The 25,978-nt window shown below is 39.3% G+C and overlaps 5 protein-coding genes across 16 annotated transcripts in view; 3 read left to right on the top strand and 2 right to left on the bottom strand.

Moving 5' to 3' along the window:
- The first annotated feature begins 199 nt into the window (after positions 1-199).
- On the top strand, positions 200-17,530 carry Npl4 (nuclear protein localization 4). Of its 2 annotated transcripts, none has more exons than XM_018446440.1 (13): positions 200-276; positions 842-922; positions 1,019-1,223; positions 1,748-1,892; positions 1,957-2,094; positions 2,172-2,475; positions 2,573-2,710; positions 2,803-2,950; positions 3,499-3,659; positions 15,346-15,497; positions 15,574-15,712; positions 16,427-16,746; positions 17,134-17,530. In XM_018446440.1, exons 1-13 carry the CDS (start codon positions 265-267, stop codon positions 17,180-17,182), a joined length of 1,992 nt encoding a protein of 663 aa, XP_018301942.1. In that variant the 5' UTR covers positions 200-264; the 3' UTR covers positions 17,183-17,530. The 2 variants fall into 2 exon arrangements, with proteins under 2 accessions (XP_018301942.1, XP_018301943.1); XM_018446441.1 differs by lacking the exon at positions 17,134-17,530 and adding an exon at positions 16,837-17,103.
- Positions 4,879-14,907, bottom strand: LOC108721744 (uncharacterized). Of its 6 annotated transcripts, none has more exons than XM_018446444.1 (5): positions 13,454-13,888; positions 9,922-9,977; positions 9,305-9,619; positions 8,176-8,325; positions 4,879-8,089 (listed from the first exon to the last, which is right to left on the bottom strand). In XM_018446444.1, exons 2-5 carry the CDS (start codon positions 9,934-9,936, stop codon positions 6,728-6,730), a joined length of 1,842 nt encoding a protein of 613 aa, XP_018301946.1. In that variant the 5' UTR covers positions 9,937-9,977; positions 13,454-13,888; the 3' UTR covers positions 4,879-6,727. The 6 variants fall into 6 exon arrangements, with proteins under 6 accessions (XP_018301946.1, XP_018301944.1, XP_018301948.1 ...); XM_018446442.1 differs by having other exon boundaries at positions 13,450-13,888; XM_018446446.1 differs by lacking the exons at positions 9,922-9,977; positions 13,454-13,888 and adding an exon at positions 14,114-14,907.
- LOC108721749 (EKC/KEOPS complex subunit TPRKB) lies at positions 17,523-25,302 on the bottom strand. 5 transcript variants are annotated; one of them, XM_018446474.1, is made up of 2 exons: positions 25,260-25,302; positions 17,523-18,266 (listed from the first exon to the last, which is right to left on the bottom strand). In XM_018446474.1, exons 1-2 carry the CDS (start codon positions 25,291-25,293, stop codon positions 17,572-17,574), a joined length of 729 nt encoding a protein of 242 aa, XP_018301976.1. In that variant the 5' UTR covers positions 25,294-25,302; the 3' UTR covers positions 17,523-17,571. The 5 variants fall into 5 exon arrangements, with proteins under 5 accessions (XP_018301976.1, XP_018301977.1, XP_018301979.1 ...); XM_018446475.1 differs by lacking the exon at positions 25,260-25,302 and adding an exon at positions 18,899-19,154; XM_018446477.1 differs by lacking the exon at positions 25,260-25,302 and adding an exon at positions 18,882-19,154.
- On the top strand, positions 20,899-23,684 carry LOC108721750 (sperm mitochondrial-associated cysteine-rich protein). Of its 2 annotated transcripts, none has more exons than XM_018446479.1 (3): positions 20,899-21,080; positions 21,246-21,457; positions 23,483-23,684. In XM_018446479.1, exons 1-3 carry the CDS (start codon positions 21,029-21,031, stop codon positions 23,672-23,674), a joined length of 456 nt encoding a protein of 151 aa, XP_018301981.1. In that variant the 5' UTR covers positions 20,899-21,028; the 3' UTR covers positions 23,675-23,684. The 2 variants fall into 2 exon arrangements, with proteins under 2 accessions (XP_018301981.1, XP_018301982.1); XM_018446480.1 differs by having other exon boundaries at positions 21,267-21,457.
- An 18-nt stretch (positions 25,303-25,320) lies between the features above and the next one.
- Positions 25,321-25,978, top strand: part of LOC108721746 (alaserpin) — a 33,959-nt gene continuing 33,301 nt past the window's right edge. Inside the window, exon 1 of the mRNA XM_018446472.1 lies at positions 25,321-25,405. The gene's annotated coding sequence lies outside the window, so the exon portion shown is untranslated. The remainder of the gene's footprint in view (positions 25,406-25,978) is intronic.

The raw sequence follows: 25,978 nt of genomic DNA on the forward strand, positions 1-25,978 counted from the left end.
ACATCGGTATTCGGTAATCATCGCTGCCATCGTAGGATACGCGGCTCGTCGACCGCGAAAAAGAGAGAAGGAAACGCGAGGAAGACGGAGAGAGAGAGAGAGAGAGAAAGAGCGTGGTGGTTAGGTCAGCCCCACCGACGTTGACTCGACAGTTTTCCTTCTCGGAGCGTCGTCGCGACGCTAGGGACTTTGGCGCCACCGCACACTCGTGCGGCCGTACAACACAGCGAGTTGAACAGCTGATGCACCATCGATACCGGCGAGATGTCAAATATTGTAAGTGCACGCAGCGGTCCAGATTGCTCCCGAGCACTCCTACGACGCGAGTGAAAACCGTGTTTCCCTTCCCCTCCCCTCTGCTCACTTTGTCATCGCAACGTGGCCGCGAAAATAAAATTCCCAGACGTGAACGATACGAACGGGGCTCCCGTTCCGGAGACCCTCACGGAAACTACCTGGTCTTCGTCTCTCTCGATTTATTTTCGATGATCCCGATCGAGCGAATCTAGCGACGTTCCATCATTCTGCTCTCGTGACTTGACAGTTTTTTCGAATGTTATTATATAACTTGCAGCGAAATTAACAACCTAGGGATCTCCCTCAAGTCAATTTTAATAATTGTAACACGCCTTATGTAGAAAACTTGTACAAAAGTGACTAGAATATTATTTTTTGTTGTTTAGTTTGTAAATAGAATTCAATTACTTACAAATGAAGCAAATAGGATACAGAGTTAATATATGGTTTTGTTACGAAGAATTTTATTGTACACAATCCTCAGAAACTTATTTTTGTTGAATAAATACGAATTTGTCTATATGCTGTGTTTATTTATTTCTAGATCCTACGTGTGCAGTCTCCAGAGGGTACAAAACGTATAGAAGTACTACCTTCTGATACAATTTCTCGACTTTACGAGAAGGTACAAATCACAAGAGATGTTTTAATCTTTATAAACATAATGATATCAGTATATAATGATACCAGTAAAATTTATCTCTGATTATCTCTTGCTTAGGTCTATGAAGCCTTCGATTTAAATAGTTTTGGGTTTAATCTCTGTAAGCAACGAAGTCAGAAGGAGCCACTTACGTCTACTCGAAATCGAACAGTGTCAGGAAGCGGTCTTTCTCATGGAGATATACTTTATCTTGTGCCAGTTAATGGCACCCAATTGTGGAGTGCCCCATCTACCAGTAGTGCCTCCAATAACACTTCTACAGGTATCAGTTTTCTTCAGGTATAGTTTTATCACTTGTTCCCACAAGTGATAAAACTACAATGCACTACAATATATATTGAAATAGTAGATAGCATTAAAATAATATATATAGTATGCTGTTTATATTATATCCAATATTATAAATATATTATTATTTATATTAACTCTTAGTACACGCGCTTGATCGTGTCCAGCCATTTATGTCCTATTTCTTTTCTTTAAAATACTAGGAGCGCCAAGTAGTTAATTATAACATTTATATATAATTTTTTAAATGTACGATCTTACAAATATTTCTCAAAGATGTTAAAGTAAGAATTATTTAATAATTTTTGTATACTTGTAAGCGATAAAAATTAAGGACACGAATGGCTCGTTGTGTGTAGTAAAGGTTAAGTCAGTAAGCAAATTTTTGTAAGGAAAATTTATATCTAACACTACAAATTATAGAAAGTTATCAAAAGTATATAAGTCATCTTTTTGTTCGTCAGACGTCAGACTTTTATATTGCTCTGTATAATATAGAATCGGGCCCAATGGACACTGCAAACGGAATTACAAATCGTTCGTCTGGTCCTTCACGATCTCTGCCGAATGTAGTCGAGAACGATATCGATGAGCAATTATGGAAAATGGATGGCAAAATCCAGCGTAAACGCGATGAAAAACTGTAAGTAATCTAAATGATTCAAAAATAGGATCAAGGGGAAGAAAGGGAAAATTAATTTTTACAGTTGTCGGCATGGAGCGAGAGGATGCTGCGTTCACTGTTCGCCTCTGGAACCTTTTGACGAGATTTATTTGAAGGAACAAAATATCAAGCATCTGTCTTTTCATTCGTATCTCAGGAAGCTCACTGCCGGAGTTGATAGGTACGTATGAAATACGTCGTGAAATAATTGTAAACGTTACAAGATGTTCGACTGTATCTCGTATATATTTGTCGCAGGGGCAAGTTTATACAATTAGACGACATAAGCTGCCGTATAAAGACTGGCTGCAAGGATCATCCGCCGTGGCCGCGAGGGATCTGCAGCAAATGCCAACCGAACTCAATCACTCTGAACCGCCAGACTTATCGGCACGTGGACAACGTCATGTTCGAAAATGCTAGTTTAGTAGAACGTTTTCTTAATTATTGGCGCAGCACTGGGCACCAACGTATCGGCTATTTATACGGAAGATACGAAGTGCATTCGGATGTTCCGCTAGGAATTAGAGCAGTCGTTGCGGCCATATACGAACCACCGCAGGTACATAGCGCTCGTACAATCTTCGACAAATCTATAAACATACACTTTTGGTTAACAAAGTACCGAGATAACGGTTCACGGTTTTTTTTTTGGTCAGGAAAGTACAAAAGACACGATAAGACTTCTGCCGGACGAGAGGGAAGCGTTAGTCGAGGAATTAGGCCGGACACTTAATCTGAGGAGAGTCGGATGGATTTTCACTGACCTCATAGCCGACGATGTCAAAAAGGGAACGGTAATTTGATACACTCTTATTCCTCGTGTAATGTATTCTTAATACCAAATTCGTACGTGCGGCGATTAACTTTGTCAGTTTTATTCAATCAGGTCAAACATGTCCGCAATATAGAAAGTCATTTCCTATCCGCTCAAGAGTGCATTATGGCTGGGTACTTTCAAAATCGGTACCCAAACCCCTGCCGCTTCTCGCCTAATGGTTATTTCGGCTCAAAATTTGTAACTGTTTGCGTCACAGGTAAGTCTCAATCTTACATGACATGTATCCTTTTCGTTTCGAAGATATTAGGTTGATTAAAAAATTTATTCCTCATGTCATAATACTAGAACACTATATACACTGTTAAAAATATGAAATTTAATGTATTTTTAAGTTACATAAATTAAATTCAGTTTTATGACACTAAATTAAATTGAATGTATCTGTAATTGAAAAGTATATTTGTGTACATGCACATGAAATTTAGTGTACTATTCATAAAATTTTACAAAGTTTAGTATATCTTTTGTTAAATTTTATGTAGATTTGCATGAAATTTAATATAAATCAACGTTAAATTTAAGTTATTTATAACTTCATTTTCATTGACAACATTAAATATTTTTTATGTACCTGTTTGAAATTTCTTTTTTTTTAACAGTTTAAAAAAAAGAATGAATTTTTTTATCAACCTAATAATATACAATAACAATATTTCCTTCGAATATTACGAAATCTCTACTACAAACGCCATGCAAAACTAATACTTATCAGATATATATATATATTTCTTCGAAATATTACAGGAGATGATAAAAATCAAGTACACATGGAGGGCTATCAGGTATCCAATCAATGCATGGCGTTGGTACGAGATGGCTGTTTGGTTCCTACAAAAGACGCACCGGAATTGGGCTATGTGATCGAGTCGACTGATAAGCAATACGTTCCGGATGTCTTCTATAAGGTAAGTTCAAACATATCGATTTTATTTTCTATTCGATTACGTTTTCTTGAATCACTTGGATCTAATAATACATGTATATCGAACGAGTGCCTTCGAATTTTCACATATTTCTATCGCAGCTTAATATTTATTGGAATTTACGCAATTTTGTCGCAACTTAAGATATAGATATAGGATATATGAACAAATTATAATACATGAAAGGAGAATAGTTTATAACTCAAGATCGATCGATTAAAAGTACATTTAAGTTGGAGCAATAAACGTTCACTTCATACATGTATAATGAAATAATAAAATTCGTTTAAACGATGGCTCCTACGGTGTGATTACCGCGAACCTGAAAAAAAAATCACGATCTTTGCGTTTTCAATGATCATCGCAACTCGAGAGCAAGGAATGAGAGAGAGAAAGAGAGCGGAAGAAAAAGTAGAGATACGGAGGGAAATAATGGCGAGGTAGAAAGACGAGGAAAGAACTTGTCCAAGTGCTTACAGCCGCTCAATCGTTTAATCGCACGCGAGGGGCCAGGTAAATCGGTCGGTCGTTAAAATCGATATTACAAGCTATGCGTTGTTACCTCATCACGTTCATAAAAATATACGTAGTTTATATATTTGTATATATATACGCGCGCGCATAGGTATCTGTATCTGTGTGTATATATATGTGTATTTTGTATATATGTACGTGTACAGGTGGGCCTGATCTTCACTCGCTTCAATACAATATGTTCTTTTCTTTACGATTGCGTCTACGATTACGTACTAAGAGTTACAATTGTCGGAATCTTTCCCGTTCAGGGACCGAAACAAGAGATTTCGTTCATTCATCCATCCGTTCGAACACACAATCATCTAACCCCCCCCCAACCCCCTTACGGTCGTCGTGTATACAATATTGTACATGTGCAATCGACAGCAAAAATGCCTTCCGACGTGGGGAGATCGTGAACTGTTTTAGACCGAACGAGCTTCTCTATCCGTGAATCTCGTTGGATTTTCTCTAGATCTTAACTGGCCAGCCAACCAACTACTGGCCTCTTCTCTAGAGAAGACAGAGAAGCTCGATACAAGCACAGTTCGGTTTATTTTTTTTTGTTACATTTGACTCGGACAGCATTTCCGCTCTTGATCGTACAGGAGCGAGTTATTTATTCCTAAAGACGACGTGACGCATTACGTTAGTCGCGACGTCGATCGCGTGAGACGCGTTCTTCTTTTTTTTTTTTAATCAGCTAATCAACAAGTGTTAAAACTTTCAAGTTCAACATCGAATGAGGCTTTTCTTCGAGAAGGCATATCCGCGACGACGCGAGGGCGTGCAATTTCTGCTTATTACGCGTGAGTGTGCCTTGCCTTGTACGCGCGTGGAAATATATCGCACGCACGTGTGTTCGCGAGAGAGGGAGAGATTACGCGTCCACTCCTCGCGTACGCGCGTGCGTGTGTGACATTGTATGTAACGATAATAACGCATGGGACTTCATTACGAGGATTCAGACGAGTAGTTATAACGCAGTTATATTATATCGTAGTATTTTTCGATATATAGCATCGAGGAATGATTCGTTTAATATATATATATACGTTATATATATCCGCACATTTCTTCTTTTTTTTCCTTTCGTTTCCCGATTAGACGACACGAGGCTTACGGTTTACATAGTAGTATTTAGGCCTTGCATACATTTGCGACGTATTGAGATCTAATCTTAAATACAGATATAACCCATTGACGGTTCGCTAGTTCGCAAAGAACGAAAAGGGAACGGGCTCGAGCCGCAAGTATCCGAGCAGCGGTATCGCAAGATTCTTCTTCGCAAGACGCGCGCGCGCGATGAATATCTCTTTTTTTTTTCTCTTCCCTTTTAGCTCTTTTTCCTCGCACCCCTGGAACGGAACGGAACGACACGCCGTGTCCGACGAACCATAAACTGCCCTCCTACGTGATTAACTATACCGATATCTCTTTCTCCTCTCTCGGCTAAGGTATCTAAACGAGAGACCCGCGTATGGAATCGCGCGATGCACAACTTTTAGCAGCAAGTCGCGAAAGTCGCAAAAAAAAGAACAAGAATCGAAAGAGTCGAATGTTTGCTCGCGTGCAGATCTGTCTCTTTCGTTTCTTCGTAAATATGTCGCGTACATAACACACGATTCGGTTGCCTCCCGACAGTTCGCTATACTTAAATTCCCAGATTATTCTACGTGTGCATTTTTTTTTTCTTCCTTTTATTCGCTATCTACGACCTAAAACATTATAGCTGCGCTCGCAGCCGGCCGGAGAACCGTCTGCCGCGATTTCGCGCGCGGTATTATTTTCTCCATTATATCACGTTCAACGCGCGACAACGCGCTCTATGAACTACAACGTCGTAGAAGAGTTAATGCCGATAATAGCCAAAATAAACGGTCAGACCTCTCTCTCCCTAAAAAAAAAAAAAAAAAAAAAAAAAAAATGTCGTATCAGCTAGAGAAGTCGTATCGATATCACGGTCGATCTCTGAGGTACGTATGTGTGTATGTGTCTGTGTATATCGATCATCGTCGTTATTGTTAGCAGAATCTCGTATCGATTCCCAGTCAATAGCAAAATATGGATTTTTTCTCTTTTTCTTTATCTCGCGCACGCCCATGTTTTAAAAATAGATTCGACATCTTTAGACACTATTGTTAATAGTTAATTAAGTTGCATAACTCGTACGGAGCGTTCGAGGATTCGCGGAGCTAATAAACGTGTCGCGACGATTTCCCCGAGCGGATATACGCGCGGCGGATATAATAATAACAATAATCGTCTCCCGTCGCCGGACAATTACGTGTAACGTGATTTCTTTTTTGCACATTTCTTCTTACGTATAGGTTTCTCTCGCGACCGCGAATGCGCGCGAAGTCGGGGATACCGTGGCGACTTTCCTTCGGTTATCTAGAGCAGGAAAACGTGTTGTATACGGCGTTATATCATATATATATATATATATGTGTGTGTGTATACTGAGTGTATACTCCGTTCTCGGAGAATTACCCCGCGTTGCAACAAACCGCGCGACAGCGACATCATAAACGTTACAATTTACCGCATTTCGTGATTAGAATATTCTTGGTAGGCTTGCCGGTCTGATCGCCGTACGTAGATATCTTCTCCACCAGCTCCAATCCCTCGACAACGTGACCAAAGATGCCAGTAAAGCCGCGCATCTCCTGCAGGATAATGCGAAATTGCGAGCCGACCATGCCAAGGTTGTCGTGCCGTTTCTGCGTCCGCCTCATGCCCACCGCGCCCCTAACCGCCGGGAACTTGGTATCGTCCGGCATAAAGTAACCGTCGTCAAATATGCTGCGTCCACCGCGGCCGTTATTAAGCTCGAAGTCACCCGTGATCACGGACTCGCCTTCCCAACACTGGAATATCGTGCATCCCTTGTACCCGAATCCGATCTCTCCCGTTGACAGCACGCTGAAGTTCTTGGCCATCTTCGGCGCCGCGTCTGGTCGCACTTCGATCACGATACGCCCGTGCGGTGAACCATTCACCTCGATGTTGAAGTAATAGAGAGGATACGGATTCGCAGGACCCCGCGTCAACGTCGCCGTTATCGCATTGGACGGCGGTTGCGGAGACGAGTGGACGGTCACTAGACTACCGCCACCGGCGCCAGTACCGACCGCGTCAGACATGAACGTTGACTGTTGCTGCGGGTGCAACATGGCGTTGGGCGGTGCAGGCGGTACGGGTTTAACGGACGGTGAACCGGGTGGAATGAGAAGCTGCTGGGGAGCTTGGTTGGGTCCCGGTCCCGGTGGTGGCGCCGGTGGACCCTGATGAACGTGAACGGATGGCGCTTGTTGGGGCGGTGGTGGCATCATACTTGAATGATGATACTCCATCGAGCCGTTCTGCATGTGCTGTTGCTTGCTAACGACGTGACGCGTGTATAACTGCGACATACAATAATTCGCGAGGAACAATATAGGATTATGCGAAGCCGCGAGATGATTCGGCAAGCGACCGCCATTGCCTTGAGGGACAATCGGATCTCCCGTGTGTATACCCGCCAATGCCTGCTTCAGCAAGGCGAAATCAAAAATCACTCCAGAGTTGCCGATGAGATCATCTAGCTGGCACTGTAACATCATTTCTTGATATTTCGACTGCAACCTTTGTTTCTCAAGAATTAACTGCGAGTGTAGACTGTAGACGTCACCCGGAGTCTCGCTCATCTGCAGGCCAGCCCTCGTCTTGCCTAGAGTCTCACGCGCGTCCGTTATCTCGGGAAAGTGACTCCAGCCATTTTGCAGATCCGTCTCTACATGCGTCTTCAACGTCACACATGCCTCCAGCACCTTTATCAAAAATTCGCGTTGCTGCACGGCCAGTCTTTGAATCTCCGTCGACAGTTTACCCACGGTGACTAACTCCAATTGAACCTACAGACGCGTTTTGTCGTCGTTAATTTCTCGCTTTTATAGTTTTATCGTGAAATCAGTAAAACGAATAATAGGTAGGAACTTACGTCGGATATGAGCTGTTCTTTGGCATCGATTTGCGATTTGATCTGATGACCCGGGTGATCCTGCGGGCTTGCGCACGCCCTACAAAGCGCCGTGCAACATGTCGCACACCACAATGCTAGCGGCATTCCGTGTGTGTGACAGTTCTCGCTCTGCGAAAATATTTAAGCGTTATCGATTCACGAGGAGAAACCGTCCACGTGTTTACACGATAAACACGAAGGTTCACGACCCGCCGGGAGGAAATGTTGCAATATGAGATCGTCTTATTTCTCCTAGGGATATCTCGAGATCATTTTAAGAGATAAGATATATCAAATTATTGTAGATTCGGAAATGTTCGCCCGCACTTGGGAGGGGGGGGAAGTGATGACATTCTTACAACATCATTCTATTATTGCCGGGACACGTTCCTTCTCGATAGGGCTTCATACGCGCGTCCTGCGTCTCGCTTTCGGTTACCCCGTCCCTCTCGAAAAGCTTACCCCACGCTATGTATTGTGGCGGCCGAATGATCTTTTGTCGTCCACCCGTTTCAATTTTATTCGACAGATGTCCATTTCTACCAATGTAGAATTTTAATCTCGACTTGAACGTACTTTTTATTATTTTTCTTGGAATTATGCTTGTTTTTACTAATGTAGATTAACTTTAATCTCGGTTCAACTTGCTCTTCATTTTTTTTTTAATTCTTAGAAAGAGATGATGAAGAGTTAGTTAAATTGAGATTAAAATTAACCTACGTTGGTAGAAACGGGCATTTAAAAAAAAAATGAAAATAAGTTAAACCGATATTAAAATTAATCTACACTGAAATGGACAAGAGACATCTCGACGGCGTATTTTGAATTTAAACAATTCGTATGAAAATGACTTTACCCCAATTGTGTTTCATCTTGATACAGCACTGACGATGCAATTTTCCTGTTTTATTTTTTTCAAAATCAAATATATATACGTCCAAAATATTTCACGTTATATTTGAAGCGAACTTTTCACGCATTTTGGTCTCTATCCCTTCTCTCGGTATATTATCGCTGAATATTTCAAGCGTGGAAAATATCGAGCCCGACCGGTGAGATTTCAAAGAAAAGGATATCGCTAGAAAAAAAAAAAATGCCAGACAATTACCTTCCTCTCCTTGTCAGGTTTGCCGGACGTATTGTTTGTCGTGATCTTGAGGCGCGACAAATTGTTGGCCAAAGCAAGTAGAGCAGAGTGAGTCGGTAAAGCGTCCGCGCCTTGGTTACCCAAATCCGTCGTTTTCCAGCAGTGCGCGCACTGCAGATCGCGTCCCTTCAGCAGATTGCTCTCGATACACCGTAGGCAGAAGTAATGCTTGCAGCTAAGATACTTGGGGCATTGCTCTACGTCATTGTACTTCTGCTTGCAGCAACCGCAAAGCGTCAGCTCCTCCAGGTCCGTTAATACGCTCGGATCCAGCATCTGAAAGCGTGAAACCACACACGTACACGTGCGTATCCTCCTACGCAATTCCGTCGCAAACATACGCGGAAACACACGGTACACATACACACAGACACATTCGTAAAGCAGCCCTTTCTTTAGCCTCCCTACTATTAGAATCGATGAAATCAAATTTTCACTGATAGTTAAACTGCGAATAAGTTAAAAGATAAGAAACGTCTGTCGCAATTCGTGAACCATTCCCGCTGCGTCGTCGTCAAATGTTATCCACCGTTTTTCCATTCACATCCCGCTCAGTTTACTCCGGTAGAGAGATTTACCTGTTTGAGTAACATCACGCCACGAATTGCGAGGCGTAGCGTCGGTTTACGTGCTCCTGAAAACAGATCGCGACGACGTTTAATCGCGCCGATTCGACTTTCGCCACCAGGAGGGATATAATCGCGAATCTTTTTTCACAGATATAACGCGGTTCTCGGCTGACTCTAGATAGAAAAGCGAGAGAATCGCGCACGTCTTACAGAGAGCGTAGGTACCTTTGGCGAAACTAACGAACTTCGATAACGCGTGTCACGCAAGGCACTGCCGATTCACGCGGGAAAGGAGTCTTGTAAAAGGTCACGCCGTCAATCGCGTATGTAAACAAAACACTCGGTACCGTCCGTCGTTCTCTCTCTCTTTCTCTCTCTCTCTCTCTCTTTTCTGCCGCTGCGCGCTGTTCTCTGTTCCGCTTTGTAGTCTATCACATCGTCGCTTTTCTCGCGCGGAATCCTTCTCTAACTACGTGATTTCCACGCGCCGACTCGACCGTAGACTCGTCTACCGTTCCGTCGTCGCCGTGGACTTTCCCGGTTTCAAGAACGCGCGACGCGAAACCACCGCCGCCGTCATGTCGGCCTATATTCCTTGACCCATATAACACCTCGTGCGTCATCGAGTCATCGACGTTTTCCTCGTTAACAAATGTGTACCTCTCTCTCTCTCTCTCTCTCTCTCTCTCTCTCTCTCTCTCTCCCTCTCTCTTTTTCTCTTTCGTATGCGCACGGGCACGAACGACGACGTCTCTCACGGTATTGTTTACGTCCTTACGTCGACGACTGGTCCACTCGTCCGTTTTGCTCGCCTTGAAGGCTTCAATGCGCGATTCGGAGGAATCGATACACCGCCACGTCGTCGTCGTCGCACACGTGACGACGGGTAAACACACTCACCGCGCGAGTGTTCGATTCGCGTCCGGGATATTTGAAAGGCGGGAAAGCTCGACCGACGACTTGAGCTCGCCCGCTGATGCCGCCGCTCGCCCTTAACCCTTCCCTTCCCTTCGCGTCCCTTCCCCGTCGCCTCGATCACCTTGACCGTGCGCTCCCGGAGAATTTTCGATAAGTGCCGTATAATGTAAATTACGGTACGCAACACGTGTGTGATAACACACTGCTGAATACGATTATAAAATTACGTCTTAAAACACACCGCCTGCGTGGTTCTAGCAGGTAATTTATGGCAGCGACACTTATCTCCACGTCCAATTTCGATACTTATTTACGTAAACGAGCTATTTTAATTTCCATAACCATCGACGTTCGCTTCGTTCTATAGATAAGAAATTAAGGGAGAATGATTTTTTTTTAATTATTTTAAGTAGTGCGCATTACGGTGATCATTGGAAACGTCGGATTTGATTTTTTTCGAATTTATATCAATGTCCACTTCTATCAATGTAGATTAATTTTAATCCTGGTTTTATTTACTCTTAATCTTTTTCTAATGCACGTTTTTACAAATGTAATTTAATTTGGAGAATTAGAAAAAGATAAAGTCAATTAAATCGAGGTTAAAGTTAATCTGCATTAATAGAAACGAGCATAATTCTTAGAACTAAAGAGGATTGGAAAGTAACCGATTGAAGCTAATCTTTATTGATAGAAATAGACACTGGACTTTTTTTTCGTTTAATTATCATTCGGTTTTCGCTAATTTAACTTGATAATAGAGAAAGCGTAATCGAACATATCTTCGTAGACCCTATTGGTCTTTGAACGCGCACTCGAAGACAGCGAGATATGATTCTCGTTGGAAACTCGGTGTCGACAATAATAAACGCTAATTAAATCTTACTTCCGGCGAAACGCTTTAACCTGAGAACATTAACCTTTGAACGAAACGACTCGATACATCGAGTTAAGTCAATATCTCTAATCTTTTATACTCCGATTTTCTCTCTCTGCTCGTGTAAATAGAACTGTTCTCCATAGCTGCAGAACTTGCACACTTCATCTTTTCTTCACGATATAAGAATAGAGAATGTTTTATTACGCGTAACGATGCGGTCGAATATAATTTTGGGGCAAATTTCTTATTGATCGTAAATTTCTAATAGCGGTTTTATATTGTAACTTTTTTGACAAATTTTCTAATTTACTACGCGAGAGCGAAACATCTTGAACTCTTACATCAGGCATTCGTCCTTTTTTCATATTGGAGAAAAAAAAGTGCAAAAAACAGTGCAAGAAATTCAGTTAAAAAAACAAGCCTATTATTATCTTGAAAAATATTACAAGGAATATACACCGAATCACTTTTCCGAATGAAACTTGTTAAGGAAGCACAGAGTCTTGCATAGGAAAATGAACAATCAAAGTCCTTCGTTTCCTTTCTTTCCATGAAATAGAAGACTGATTGGTTGATTTCTTACGCTTGATGTATGATGCGTTATGCAAAAGGTCTGTGCTCCGGTCTTAACGGGAGCCGTACCGTCAATCTTTCGTAAAAGTTTTCGGAGTCCCGCTTCAGAGCGTGGTATTCACAGCCGTTCCCGAGCGCGTTGTGCAAACATACGCGCGAATGTGTAAATAAGAGACATGTTCTTCGAAGAGCAACAATCGACGTCACTCTCCGTAGCGAAGAGTAACATCTAGATTCCCAGATAGAACACAGAGTCACAATTAAGTCATAATATCAAACGACGTCATCATGATGTCATTTGATACTTAAAAATGAATTTTTAAGTGACAAGTAGAGTGATGATGATGTCCTTGTATTAGTACGATTTCTATGTTCTACTTGGGTTTTTCATTCTTTCGGAGCAAGATTTATTTCAAACAATTTAGAGAGAACCCTCGTACTTCAGATTCAGCGAACTACGAGATCGCGCATAACCGGCACAACGATGCCACTGACGAAGACGACGACGATGACGACGATGATCCCGGGGTTGCCAGACGCGCGCTTGCCATGTTTCGCGGACTATCTGGGCGCGTGCGGGCGAAACTGACGAGAAAGGGGGTTAGGTAGGTTCTCGGTATCCGGCGCGGTATCAGCGACGATAAGTCATTATGCAACGAAAGATCTCCGAGAGGAGTCCACTGACGAAGTTCGTTCGCTCGCGCGCGTGTGAGAGAAAGAGAACGACACTCGGCGCGCATGCGCCGAAAATCCCGCCAAAACCGTCGCGGGGAGATCTCGCCGAGCACGGGACTCGCCATTCCTCGAGCGCGACGTCGCGCCTCTCGCGCGCGCTAAATGCAGGGTAAGAGGAGGAGGAAGAGGAGGAAGACGGGAGCGTGGAGGTAGGGACAAAGCGGTCGCGGGGAGAAGGGGCGACGAGTCCTCGGATCGGAGGCGCCGGAGGACGGGTGGACGGGGTGGAGGAGAAGGAACGTATCGAGTGTTCGGAGAGGCACTTCCTCGCGACGTCTGGACGCACTACAACGTCGCGTCGTAATCGTCGACGACGAGACACACCGCGAGTCACTGCCGCCGTCAGCAGCGGCAGTGACTTGGTAAACGAGGCGCCTTCACGTAATAGTCTCCCCTACGTGAAAACTACGGCGGATCGTCGTCGGGTTTACCTACACCAGCCACCGGATAACCAACCCTCTACCGATCGTGACTCGCGGCGAGCCACGAACACGCGGATCGAAAACCGCTCGCAGACTACTACTGCGTGTCAGACGGATTCCGCGCGCGGGAATGTTATGCGCGCGCTCCGTCCGTCTCGCTCTTCCCCCTGTCGCTGGGTGTGCGCGCGCGCATGCTACGATATATATATATATATATATACACGCACACATACTTTCTCTCTCTTTCGGCTCGCGCGTCGATCTCCGTCTCCTCTTCGCATACGCACACGTACAGCCGCTCAACACGCTCACTCACACACATGTCCAGACGCTCCAATTTTCTCCCGCTCTCTCTCTCTCTCTCCCTCCCTCTCTTTCTCTCCATCTCTCTCGCTCTTTCTCTCTCTCCTCCCCCGTACGACTATACGGCAGGATTCTACAAATGCTTCCGTACCGTGTATACGTCTCGCAAACGTCTCCCTGCCGCGCTATGGAGGCTGACCGTTGGGCACTCGTCACTCGCGGCGCGTGCCGCGGCCGATGCTCACTGTACGACGTACGCTCGATTCGACAACTTTGATTTACATCGGGCCTAACGTCGCGCCGCGCGCGGTTTCGCTCTCGCACCGAACAACAACCACCACCACTACTACCACTACAAAAGAACAATCACCACCACTACCACCGCCGCTGTCGTTGTCGTCTTCGTCGTCGTTATCGTTGTCCTCGTCGCCGCCGCTACTGTCGTTGTCGTCGTCGTAGTCGCTTGTCGTTTATGCGGGTTTCTCTACTTTATTTCTCTCTTTATTCTATAATCCGTATATACGTGTATTCCCTCTCTCTCTCTCTCTCTTTCTTTCTCTCTACGTGTGTCGTGTGTATGTATATATACTTTTTTTGTACTTTTCGCGTTACGTGTTTATACGTGTTTATCGAACGTCGTGAGTGTTACTGTGAATAACATAACGACGGCGCGCCGGTTAACGCGGCGTGGCTACGGGCCTTTGCTCATACGAACGTTCTGCCACATCATGATGTTTAGTTCACTAAACTAACCACTAGCATGGCGACCGACCGACCGACCAACCGACCGACCGACACACACCGCAGCGCGCGCTCGTCGCTTACGCGCTTCTCGCTGCCTCTCCCGCCCCCCCTTTTTCCTCCTCGTCGTCCTGCGACTCGGTTCTCTTCGTTTCGTTTCGTCACTGTACGCCGTTCTCTCCTCCACCCCGCTTCACCGCTGACTAACCTGGACTAACCACCCTTCTTGAGCCGTCGTCGCCATGATCGCGCTGTCGTCGTCGTCGTGTCCGCTTTGTCTCCTCGTGTGCGTGGCAATTGGCCACGTGACAACAGCGTCGCCAATCACGTGCGTGCGTCCTCACGCCGCATCAGGGAGGATTGTGGACTTGCCTTTATAGCGGGAATGCGAGCCGCGGAAAATATCCATGGAAAAAAATATTTACGGGAAAAGTAATTAAATTATTATGCGCGATGATCCACAAAAAAATCTTCTCAATGAGTGGTAATAATTTAATGACTCTATCATCAGGAAGTCGCTTGCGTTTCTTGAAATGAGATGGAAATTACAAAGCAGATTTACTAGATATGTTAATCAATAAAATTATTCTTATAAATTCGCTCTGTCATTTTACCTCTTTTTCTAGATACACAATTGACCTTCTAGTGCATAGATAATTAAAAGTATCAAATTCTAAACTGCAAAAGTTAATAAAAAAAACGAAGGAGGTTACTCTATAGATATCAAAATTGTATTCCTAATAAAACGTAATATTTATTTAAAGATAAATATATCTGCGTTTTTCCGTGTGATTCTTTTATTCATTGAAACAACGTTGAATACAATTTTTATAACGTGAACATATTTTTTTTTTTCTTTAGGAGAAAGATACGTATGGAAACGAGGTAACGAGACTAGCGAGACCTTTGCCAGTAGAATATTTATTGGTAGATGTACCTGCGTCCACACCACTTACTCCACAGTTCACCTTTTTCACGGATGATAACATTACTCCATTTCCAGTGGAGAACAGGTATTGTAGACAAATACATATTGTACATAAATGAATACAGTTAATAAAGTTACTCATATGAACATCGCTATTTCAGGCAGGTCGATGGACAAGTTCAGGAATTCAATTCATTGTGCACTTACATGCAACAATTTAACAGCGATCAATTTCTGGAGGCAACTTCTGATTTTCACTTGCTCCTTTTCATCGCTACTATGGATATGTATCCAATGAAGGTATGACTTCTTCTTTAATTTTCTATCTATAACAGGCCTGTCCAATTTGAGCTCGGGAGCCAAAACGCAAAGCTACCGACGCAAAAAATTCAGTGTGGGTAAGATTTCAGGGACTGTAAAGTGTTGATATGTTAATGACGAATACGTATTTGAGTTTTTCTTGTACATACATATGAGGCTAAAAATGTCTTCATGCTAACGCTCGACACTCATTTTTAGCGATAAAACAGGTCAAGTGATCAAAATTGACTTTTGATATTCAATTTTTATCACATGACCTCTTTTCGTGCTAAAAATGAACTTCAAGCTTATGAAAAGGCACGTTTAGAATTGAACTTGAGTCTTTTGTTTAAAACAACTGCTCTACTATTGAGCTCTGCTATATACTGGGTGTCCCATAAAGACCAGAACAACGCTTAAGGAGAGATTCCTGAGATCATTTTGAGACGAAAATTCTAACACCAAAATGTTGAGGCTATAATAACTTTTGAATTATAATTGGTTAAAGATAGTGTGTAATTCGAAAACTATTATAAGTATTTAAAGTTAGCTTATAATTAAAAAAATTATTGTAGTTCGACATTTGGTATTAGAATTTTCGTCTCAAAATGATCTCAGGAATCTCCCTTTAAGCGTTGTTCGGGTCTTTACGGGACACCCGGTATAACGTTATAATGATTGTCGATAATTATTAATATATATTTTGTTTTACAGGACCATATGTTGCCACTGCTCGAAGCTATCCGCAACAAGGACAAGCAAAAAGCATTGGAGTGGGCCCGATCGGAGCATTGGGCGACGGTGGAGCAACTTATATCCGTGACCTCCACGTCGTCGCGTCCTCCGCAAATGTCGTCTTTCGGTAACAGCTCAAGGACGTTGCCTTCCGTAGCCGCGGAAGGCAGTGGAGGAATAGGCGTCGGTACCGAGCCGATCGCGAATCCACCACCCGACCAAGCTCTCTGGACCTGTTCTCATTGCACTTTTCTCAATGCCGCGGATTTAGCAGTTTGCGAGATGTGTAATCTGCCAAGGTACTCGTAATAAACTGTCAAAGCACTAACGACGAATTCAGTGTGCGTTTAAGGGGTGCTGTCTTTGAATCTACTACTTCGCTTCCGCAGGATCTGACGCGTAACGTGTCCTCGCGGATATAACGATTGTTTTCTACGCATCTTTGGCCTTATTTATGAGTGAATAAAAAAAAAGGAAGAAAAATCACCACACAAGTATTTTCCAACTGACATATTTCCTCCCTACCAAGCTTCTCCCCGTGATACACTTTTTGCAGCCAGTTTGAAACAGTCCGATTTAGACGGCCTAACTAAATATTAATCCTAGCAGAATGTTCTATGAAGTTCTGACTTATATAAATTGATTCTATTAATGATATTTACTATGGATTTTTTATGTGTTTACAGAGAAGATGTTGAAGAATATGATGAAGAGATGATGAGGGAATTGTTTTGATAACAGAATCATGAGTTCAAAAGTTCAGTCAAGCCTAATGATGCTACAATGTCAGAAATTTGCGTCAATATTTTGGTATTAGAAAAATTAAAATTGCATGGATTTGATTACTGATCCATGCGGATCATACATATTTTCCATCTATATTATATACATGATATTTTTTCATGACCATTTAATTATTATTGATATGGGAGACACACATGTAATATTTTGCGAAATAATTCGTAAAAAAACTGGTCATTATTAATATATGTGTGGATTAGCAGGGTACATAAATTAACTGATAAAAAAGAATTAAAACATGTAGGTTGTTTACATATATTATACATATCCACTGTTTACTTAAATTATATTCCAAATAAAATTTCTCTTATCGTTAATAATAATTATTCTGTATCGGCATATTGCCAACTCTTCTGTTTATGTTGTCCTCCTCTATATCGATTCCTTGATGACGGTAATGTACTAATCTTCGAACCACTAATCTTCGAAACAATAGCATCAAGAAGATCACGATTCTGCAGTAAGCCACCGGTGATGATGTAAGTTTTTTTAACAAGACTTTCATCTGTATAATTCTTCAAGTGCGAAACCGATATATTCTCTCCCTTGATATCTTCTGAGATCTTCTCCAGTATGGCTTTTTCCTCACCGCGCTTGTGTACCAGTACCACCAGGATGGTTTTAGCATCGTCGCTAAGACCAAACTGATTCAAGGCACAAACTATGCTATCCGACAAAGACATGTTGAATAAGATTTCTGTATTTATGTTTCTTGTAACCATTCGATTTCGCGTAGAATTGAGGGCTGCTCTATTGGCAGCCACCACCACCTGAAAAGGGTCGAAAATGGGCGCGACATTTGCTATGCAACATTGAAGCTTCCCAGTAATGAGTTTCTCACGTATTTCAATGGTATTTGTGACATTGGTAAATAAACACATCGAGCAGAATAACCCAGTCTCATGGTCTAACTCGACGGTCTTATAATCTATGTCAGACATTGTGGATATGTCATAAGTGACAGTGCACCAATCGACTCTGGTCGCTGAGGATCTTCTGCTAGAAGATACGGCAATATCTGTAAATACGTTACTTTTCAGTGATGACTGACAGACACCTATAGAGTTTTCTCTTTGCTGCACTAGTGCACAATGAGTGCATGTTAAAGCTGTCGTACACAAATTGACATAAAGATATATGTTTAATATATCTAAGTGTAACAATGGATGAAATCATGAAATCCTCAATACATTTTACTGTTAAATAAAATCTGTATTTTATAATTCGAAATATTTGAATTTTACTTCTACACAATTTAAATCAATGTACAACAGCTTTAATATGCACTCAGTGTGCACTAGTGCAACCAAGAGAAAACAGTATAGAATGTTAGAAGACCGATTCAGGATTTAGGCCCGGTCTCACCAACTCCGATTAAGCTAGAACGATGTGATAATAACAGCACAGATCCATATTAATGGCAAATTTCTCAAATGCGAAAAAGTCATGCGAGTCGAGCATGTTAAAGAGCACGTGAGTATTCGGCGCCCTGCCAGAAAAAAGATGTTTTCAAGTCTTGCAGTTGGCAATATTTAATCGACCGATTAGCTTGAGATCAGAGTTGGTGAGATCGGGTCTTATTACCGTTTTTTAAATAAGATGAAAATGACTAAAATATTTATAACTTCCATACCTAATGAATTTACTCACTTTTGTAAAGCTCACTCCGTTTCAGAGAACCGTAGCAAGCTTCCTGAGCGAAACAATACGTCAACACGACGAAATAATACCAGTAATGATTTTACAGAAGCGTATCCCTTGAAGAATGGGCAACGAATGGGTGAATGATGGGCAAATTCAAATCGGCAAAGCGAGTAGGTTTGTTACTAAATATTGGTTGAATCCACAGTAAAAATCAATCAAGCTCATTCGTATAAATTCTCCCATTACTCGGGATTTGGGAATTACCACTCACCGTGCACTAACGCCATCTGAGTAAACAACGCAGCTGGAATGGCAATAGTAAAATGAAGCGAACGGCTTACTCGAATGGTAAAAGACTGAGACTGGCGTTTTTTGAAAAAAATAGTTTTAAATAATAATAAATATTGTTACTTAAATACATTAACGTGAGATTAACGTATATTACAATAAAATTAATTGTAATATACGTTTTACCTCAGGCAACACACAATATTTATAAAATATTTACAAATATTTATAAAGCATCTTAAATATTTTATAAATATTTTTGTGGTCTTAGATTGCATAGATCATAAACATTTATTATAAATATTATGAAATATTTATTATAAATCTTGTAGTAAATGCTTAATAATAGACATTATAATTCAAATAAAAAATACTTAACAGAAATATTTATTTATGTTTATCATAAATATTACATTAAATATTTAGAGAGAGTTTATCTTTTAATAATATTTCGAATAAAGCTTTATATAAAATATGTAAAACATATTTATATAACATTTCAAAAAATTAATAATAATAAATATTTATCATAAATATTCTGTTGTCTGAAACGTTAATAAATTTTTTGCTTAAAATTATCTTATTTTCTATATAGTTTTAATTAAATATATCTTCTATACTATATTTTTTATTATAATTTTTTCGTCCACTTTTTTACAATAATAATACATTGTTATTAAGGTATTGATAAATATGTATTAAAACAAAAATCAATAAATGTTTATATCATGTCCCATAAAAATACATAAAGTCCAATATGTCAATAATATGTACAGTAGTGTCAGCTGCAACAGCTTTAATTGATTTTTTTTAGCGCGTGGCGATTAGATAAAAGATATATAATCCGTATTTAGAATAGTTATAAGTATACAGGCAGAGATTTCTATAATGAAATAATATTACAGATAATTCCCAGCCAACGCTAAATATTCCTGAAATATTCATAAAAGGTTCTTAAAATCCCCAAAAATCGTTCCAAAAGTATTCCAAAATATTTATTATATTCAAAAATTCATCGGTAAAAAATTCTATTTATATATCGTTACATATTCTGAGAATGTTCCATATACGTTCCGAAAAATTTTAATTTTTCCAAAAATTCCAGGTCCAGTCGTCCCCGAATCAGTTTTTAAACAAAATTTTGCTTTGAAAAACTTACTTCACACTTTCACCTTGGAGCCCAATTTTGAGGCTTACTTTACAGGAGAAATGCTGCGTTCTTTATATTCTCTCCCAAATGATTCTTGTTGACGATAGTAAATGCTTTTAGCCTCGATTCCTCGGCGGAGATGTGTACTGCTCGCTCGCTCGCGATATACAAGAAGTATTCATATAATATTCTGAACATTTCATCGACATTTGTATATTCTGTGACGATTCTTTCACTGTGCCGGAATATTCGGCACATTGGAAATACGAATCGAACTTTCTAAGAATATTTAGCGTTAACTAGGTTATAATAATGTTTTATTATGTTATTGTTTATTTTATATACATATATAATGTTACAGAAGTTTGTGCTTATAACTTATAATGATGTTAGCATTTTTATTTAGCATTATATAGTTTACGTTAAATATACTATAACTATAAAATTTTAGAAATGAAAGCGCGCATTTATCGATAAAAATTCAGCGTCGCTGAATACGGATGATTAAAATATTAAACGTCTTGAAATTTGCAACTTGTCTATTTGAGAATATGTGATAGATATCTCATCTGTCACAAATGACTGATAATGTTAATAATAATACGTTCTTGGTGCATGAAAATTGTGAATAATCATGATTGCTACACTTTCACATAATATAAAAATTGGAATAAAATTAATCTTTATCATCGCCCATTATGACGGATGATACATCACGCGAAAATATTTTAGAACAATTATACGATTACGGTAAATTTATTTTCTCACGTTAGAGTAATCGGGACACAAAATGATCTTATACACTCTTAATATAAAATCAATCAAATATATCACACACATTATACATTATACTCTATTTTACAACATACACATTTAATAAAATCCTAATCAACATTTTATAAAAATTATTTTAAATTATTTGTACAGTACAATTAGGAGTAGAATGGGGTTCGGAAAAACTTCAATCAATGTGTCCTTCCAAGAAAAGAAAACCGAAAAATAAATGTAAACCGGAGAAAGCTGAAGAAGATACTGACATAGGCCCACCTTGTACGGAGCAACAACCATACATACTTCCTAGTCAAATTTGTCCTAAATCGGTTTCTTGTTGTTATATAAAAATGCAGGTATATAAAAAATCAAAAGTGAACTAATATTATCATACTTTCTAAACTGATTATTGAGAAAACATGAACTGTTTCTTCATAAACTTATTAAACAATTTTCTGCATTATTGTTATGCATTATAAATCGTAAATGAATAAGTCCACTGTCCCTTTTGTGTAAGAAATATATCTCATAATTGAAATTAACTGTAACTCACGATTAATCAAAATTAATTTTAAAAAAAAGGTGATGAATTAGAAGACATTATTTAATACAAAGTTTTAAACTCAGGTAGAGTGAAAAAGATAAAATGAAAAAGATACGCACATGTGTGAAATAAATTCTTATAATTTTTATAGACGTAATAATTTCGATTAAAATGTTATATATAAACATATACAGGGTGTTTCCAAATTAAATGGCAAAACTTCGGGAGCGTGTAGAGGAGTAAAAAACTAAGAAAAAAAGTCCTATAGACATATGCTCCTTTTTGCTTTGTTTCGCAGGAAATCACGAAAAAAGAAAAAAATATATTTAATTTATTATTTTAATTATTTTATTTATAAACTTTTTAATGAAGATTTTGTTCGAAATGTGCACCTCTTGCAGCAATACAAGCATTGCATCTGTCAAACACGGCTCTTGTAGCAGCCAGGCACTGTTCTTGCGATATTCTGTTCGCTGCAGCTACGATACGATTTCTCAAATGTTGCTCTGATTGAATAGGCGAAGAATAAACTTCTTGCTTCAGAGTACCCCATGCATAGAAATCTAATGGCGTTAAGTCGGGCGAACGAGTTGCCCAATGTACTGCTCCTCCACGTCCAATCCATCGTTGTGGGAATTTTCTATCTAACCAGGTTCTAGCGACTCTGCTGTAATGAGCAGGGCATCCATCTAATTGAAACCACATTTCAGTACGTTGTTGTAATGGGATGTTTTCTAAATAGTCAGAAAATTCATTCTCCAAGAAATTTAGAAAACGGTCCCCATTTAATCTTGCAGGTAAAAAAAACGGTCCCACTAAAACGTCGTTCCAAATTCCAAGCCAGACATTAACAGAAAACTCTTGCTGAAATTTGTATTCTCTAACAGACCTGGGATTTTGATGAGCCCATATATCATAATTCCTTTGATTAATTATTCCACCTCTGGTAAATGTTGCCTCATCTGACCACATTATTTTAGATGGAAATAAAATATCATTGTGGCATGTCTGAAGGTACCAGTTACAAAAGTTCAATCTGTTCCAATGATCTTGAGGTAATAAATTTTGCACTTTTTGAATGTGGTAGGGATAGCGATTATCTCCTTTTACAGTTCGCCAAATTGTTTGTGGTGACACTCCCAATACAGCCGACGCATTCCGAACGCTGGTCTCAGGATGATTGTCAAAATGTTGTAAAATACGATTCCCTGCCTGCAAATCTCTTCGTAACGCTGCTTGAAATCGGTTGTTTTCTTGTCGAATTGAAAATGTTCCAGTCTCTCGCAATCTATTAAATGTCAACATAAACACTCTTCGGTTTGGCACTCTTCTGTTTGGAAATCGTCGTGCATATTCTCGCACCGCCTTTAAAGCATTACCGTTGCAGAAACCGTATACAAAAACCATATCAGCATATTCACTATTAGAATACGTACGCGGCATATTGCAAAAGACAAAATTCATCTACTGTTAAAGGCTTTCAAAGAGCGACTGACAAATTCATAACAGAAAGTGGAAAATGTAATCAAATATGTCGGTGCTAGATATGGCAAGAAATGTAAACATTTTTTTTCGATTTCTCTGAAACGGAGCAAAAACGAGCATATGTCTATAGGACTTTTTTTCTTAGTTTTTTACTCCTCTACACGCTCCCGAAGTTTTGCCATTTAATTTGGAAACACCCTGTATATATACTATTCTCAATTTTTTATTTAAAATTAATCAAAAATTTGATTAATTCCGTTATTTAAAATTAATAAAATTTTTGTCTCTGACAAATTGTGTCTCTGACTTATTTTGTTCTTTGATTGAATTCTTCAATTGCAATAATTTATAGGATCCTTATGCCCCATGCTGTTGCGAGACGAAGCCGCAACCACTCCCATGTCCTCCCAAATGTTATCGTCGTCAACCACGAGAACCAACCTGTGGTTGTGATCTCTGCAAAAAGGGTGTCGACAGCAAGTGTTGTGAACCGATCGCGGCTTTTCGCACTATAGTCAGCAATTTCAAATATTTCAAAACATAAAAAATTTGTAAAATTCAATCAGCTCAAACAGATTATATATATGCAAAAATACACAAACAGCAAACACAAATTAAGATAGAAAAGAAGATACTAAAGAAGATGGCGATTAATTACAATTACCAGATAATCAGATTTTCTAGTTCACTTTATATATTTAAATATATATTCTCTTAATCGACACACACGCTCTCTCGATCGTATTTATCTCTCTCAATTATTTATGGCAATTATTTTTATCATTTGTGCTCGAATCGACACTTTTTCTGATTTGTTTTCCAGCTCAGACGATTAGATAATCTTTATGGCCCCAAAGTTCTAATAGTCAAAACATCTAAGTTTACATTATTAGATAAATAAAATAATTTTATTATCTAGGGGTGCTAATAAAATTCTATTTATTTTAGCAATCTACGAGCAAAATTCTCTCAAATTTTGTACTTTCTATAACAGTAATATTGACAGAAAAAAGTAGCAATTTTATAATAATTGAATAATTAATAATTACATTTGCGATTACCTCTGAATGTAATAAAGCAGAACATATATTAGTTTCAAATTGAAAGACATATTAATATAAATAAATAGAAGGACTACGCCAGATGGAGCCAGATTAAGAACATTTAATATTCAGAAAATAAATATAAAGAAATACAATAACAAACGTTTCGGACAATATTATTATTAATAATAATGGAATAGAAACTTGAGCGTATTCACATGAATATATGTATTTTTGAGTGGGTTATTTGCTATTTAACATTTTATTTGATTTTATGCAAATTTAAACAATAGCATGTCATTTTGCTAATGTAGCCCTCTATTGGTATTGATCACGACCTCTTTTTTGAGGTTTTCAAAATAATTATTTGATATATGTTCAATTGTAGCTCTACTGTTAATCTATAGTTTATATTACGTAAGGTTTAGAAATCTTACATCAGTACTAAAAATAGTGCACGTAATATAAACTATAGATTAACAGTAAAGCTACAATCGAACATATATCAAATAATTATTTTGAAAACCTCAAAAAAGAGGTCGCGATCAATACCAATAGAGGGCTACATTAGCAAAATGACATGCTAGTTTAAATTTGCATAACTCAAAATATATACATTCAAATAAAATGTTAAATAGCAAATAACACACTCAAAAATATATTCATGTGATAATACGCTCAAGTTTAAAAAAAATGAGGAAGTAAGTGTAATTACATGCTAAAATGTATCTCAGAAACGTTTCGAAATACTTGAAAATAAAAATGCTGTTATAATAAGTTATAATAAGTACTGGTTATTGAGTGTTGGTAATATTAGCGTCATGGTGTAACGGCGAACTATTGAACTAATAATTTCATAAATAATTATTAGGATTCGCTATATAATAACGGAGATATTAAAGGAAGCCACAATATATACACTTGGCCATAATACCACCTTCTTCTCTACGTTTCCGTTTACCATACAAAATTTTCTGAAAACGAAGCGATTATAATAACGAATTGCGCGCGCAGTTTTAGTCATTCAGGGAGAAGGCTAAATTTAGGTGTTTCGTTCACTTCTAGCCAGTTCTAGCAGAGAGAAACAACAGCTTTTAGTCAGAACACGTATACTCGGCATATCACCTAACGAGTAATCTTATCGGCGCGGTCGTTAACTTTAGTGCGAACGAATCAGTTGTCTCCAAAATACGCCCAGCCACTGACGCATCGAAGATCCCGTAGCTTTTGATGTAAGTTATCAAAAATATATCTAGAATTAGAAATTAAATATTTTTTTATATACCGCGTACACGCCAAATTCCTATAACCATATTGCCATTTAATATCGTACTTTCCATACAATGGAACGATCTGGTTATCTAATGTATATATAACATTTAATGGATTTTACCTTGCGATAAACCTAAAATAGTGACAAATTACATATTTAACTAGTTATCAGTCGTTGTTTCATCAGTATATATATTTCTGACTATCATCGGCGCGTTATTATGTACTAATTCCGTTTAGTGACACAAGTCGACTAACTTCATTCTATCTTTCTTGATATTCAGAAAGTAAGGAAGACGGAATGATATTTGTGTCGACGTGTGTCAACTCGTGACATTATCAAATGGAAACCCATTAACGATCGAACACGTAATCGGTTCTTCCAAGGTATATATACTTTCAAATATTTACACATTATTCAAGTTTATTTGCATTGAGTTTTCCACTTCACGAAGACAATCGATATTATATAAAAACGAAAAATTGCTGAGAAGACGTTTTTCAGTCGTTAACGACGTTTTTCACACTGTAAG

The sequence above is a fragment of the Mycetomoellerius zeteki genome, unplaced genomic scaffold (assembly GCF_001594055.1).
Source record: "Mycetomoellerius zeteki isolate Tzet28-1 unplaced genomic scaffold, Tzet1.0 scaffold182, whole genome shotgun sequence".
NCBI classification, from domain to species: Eukaryota; Metazoa; Arthropoda; class Insecta; order Hymenoptera; family Formicidae; genus Mycetomoellerius; species Mycetomoellerius zeteki.

Excerpts from the sequence above, each read along its gene's own strand:
- LOC108721750 (XM_018446479.1), top strand. The coding sequence starts at position 21,029 with ATGACGGATGATACATCACGCGAAAATATTTTAGAACAATTATACGAT. Across the intron at positions 21,081-21,245 it reads AGAACAATTATACGATTACG|TTATTTGTACAGTACAATTA; the intron begins GTAAATTTATTT and ends AATTATTTTAAA. Across the intron at positions 21,458-23,482 it reads GTTGTTATATAAAAATGCAG|GATCCTTATGCCCCATGCTG; the intron begins GTATATAAAAAA and ends AATAATTTATAG.
- LOC108721749 (XM_018446474.1), bottom strand. The coding sequence starts at position 25,293 with ATGCCGAGTATACGTGTTCTGACTAAAAGCTGTT. Across the intron at positions 18,267-25,259 it reads TGTTCTGACTAAAAGCTGTT|ATATTGCCGTATCTTCTAGC; the intron begins GTTTCTCTCTGC and ends ACGTATTTACAG.
- Npl4 (XM_018446440.1), top strand. Across the intron at positions 2,951-3,498 it reads TGTAACTGTTTGCGTCACAG|GAGATGATAAAAATCAAGTA; the intron begins GTAAGTCTCAAT and ends GAAATATTACAG. Across the intron at positions 16,747-17,133 it reads GAGATGTGTAATCTGCCAAG|AGAAGATGTTGAAGAATATG; the intron begins GTACTCGTAATA and ends ATGTGTTTACAG.
- LOC108721744 (XM_018446444.1), bottom strand. Across the intron at positions 8,326-9,304 it reads AACCTGACAAGGAGAGGAAG|AGCGAGAACTGTCACACACA; the intron begins GTAATTGTCTGG and ends ATATTTTCGCAG. Across the intron at positions 8,090-8,175 it reads AAGAACAGCTCATATCCGAC|GTTCAATTGGAGTTAGTCAC; the intron begins GTAAGTTCCTAC and ends ACGCGTCTGTAG.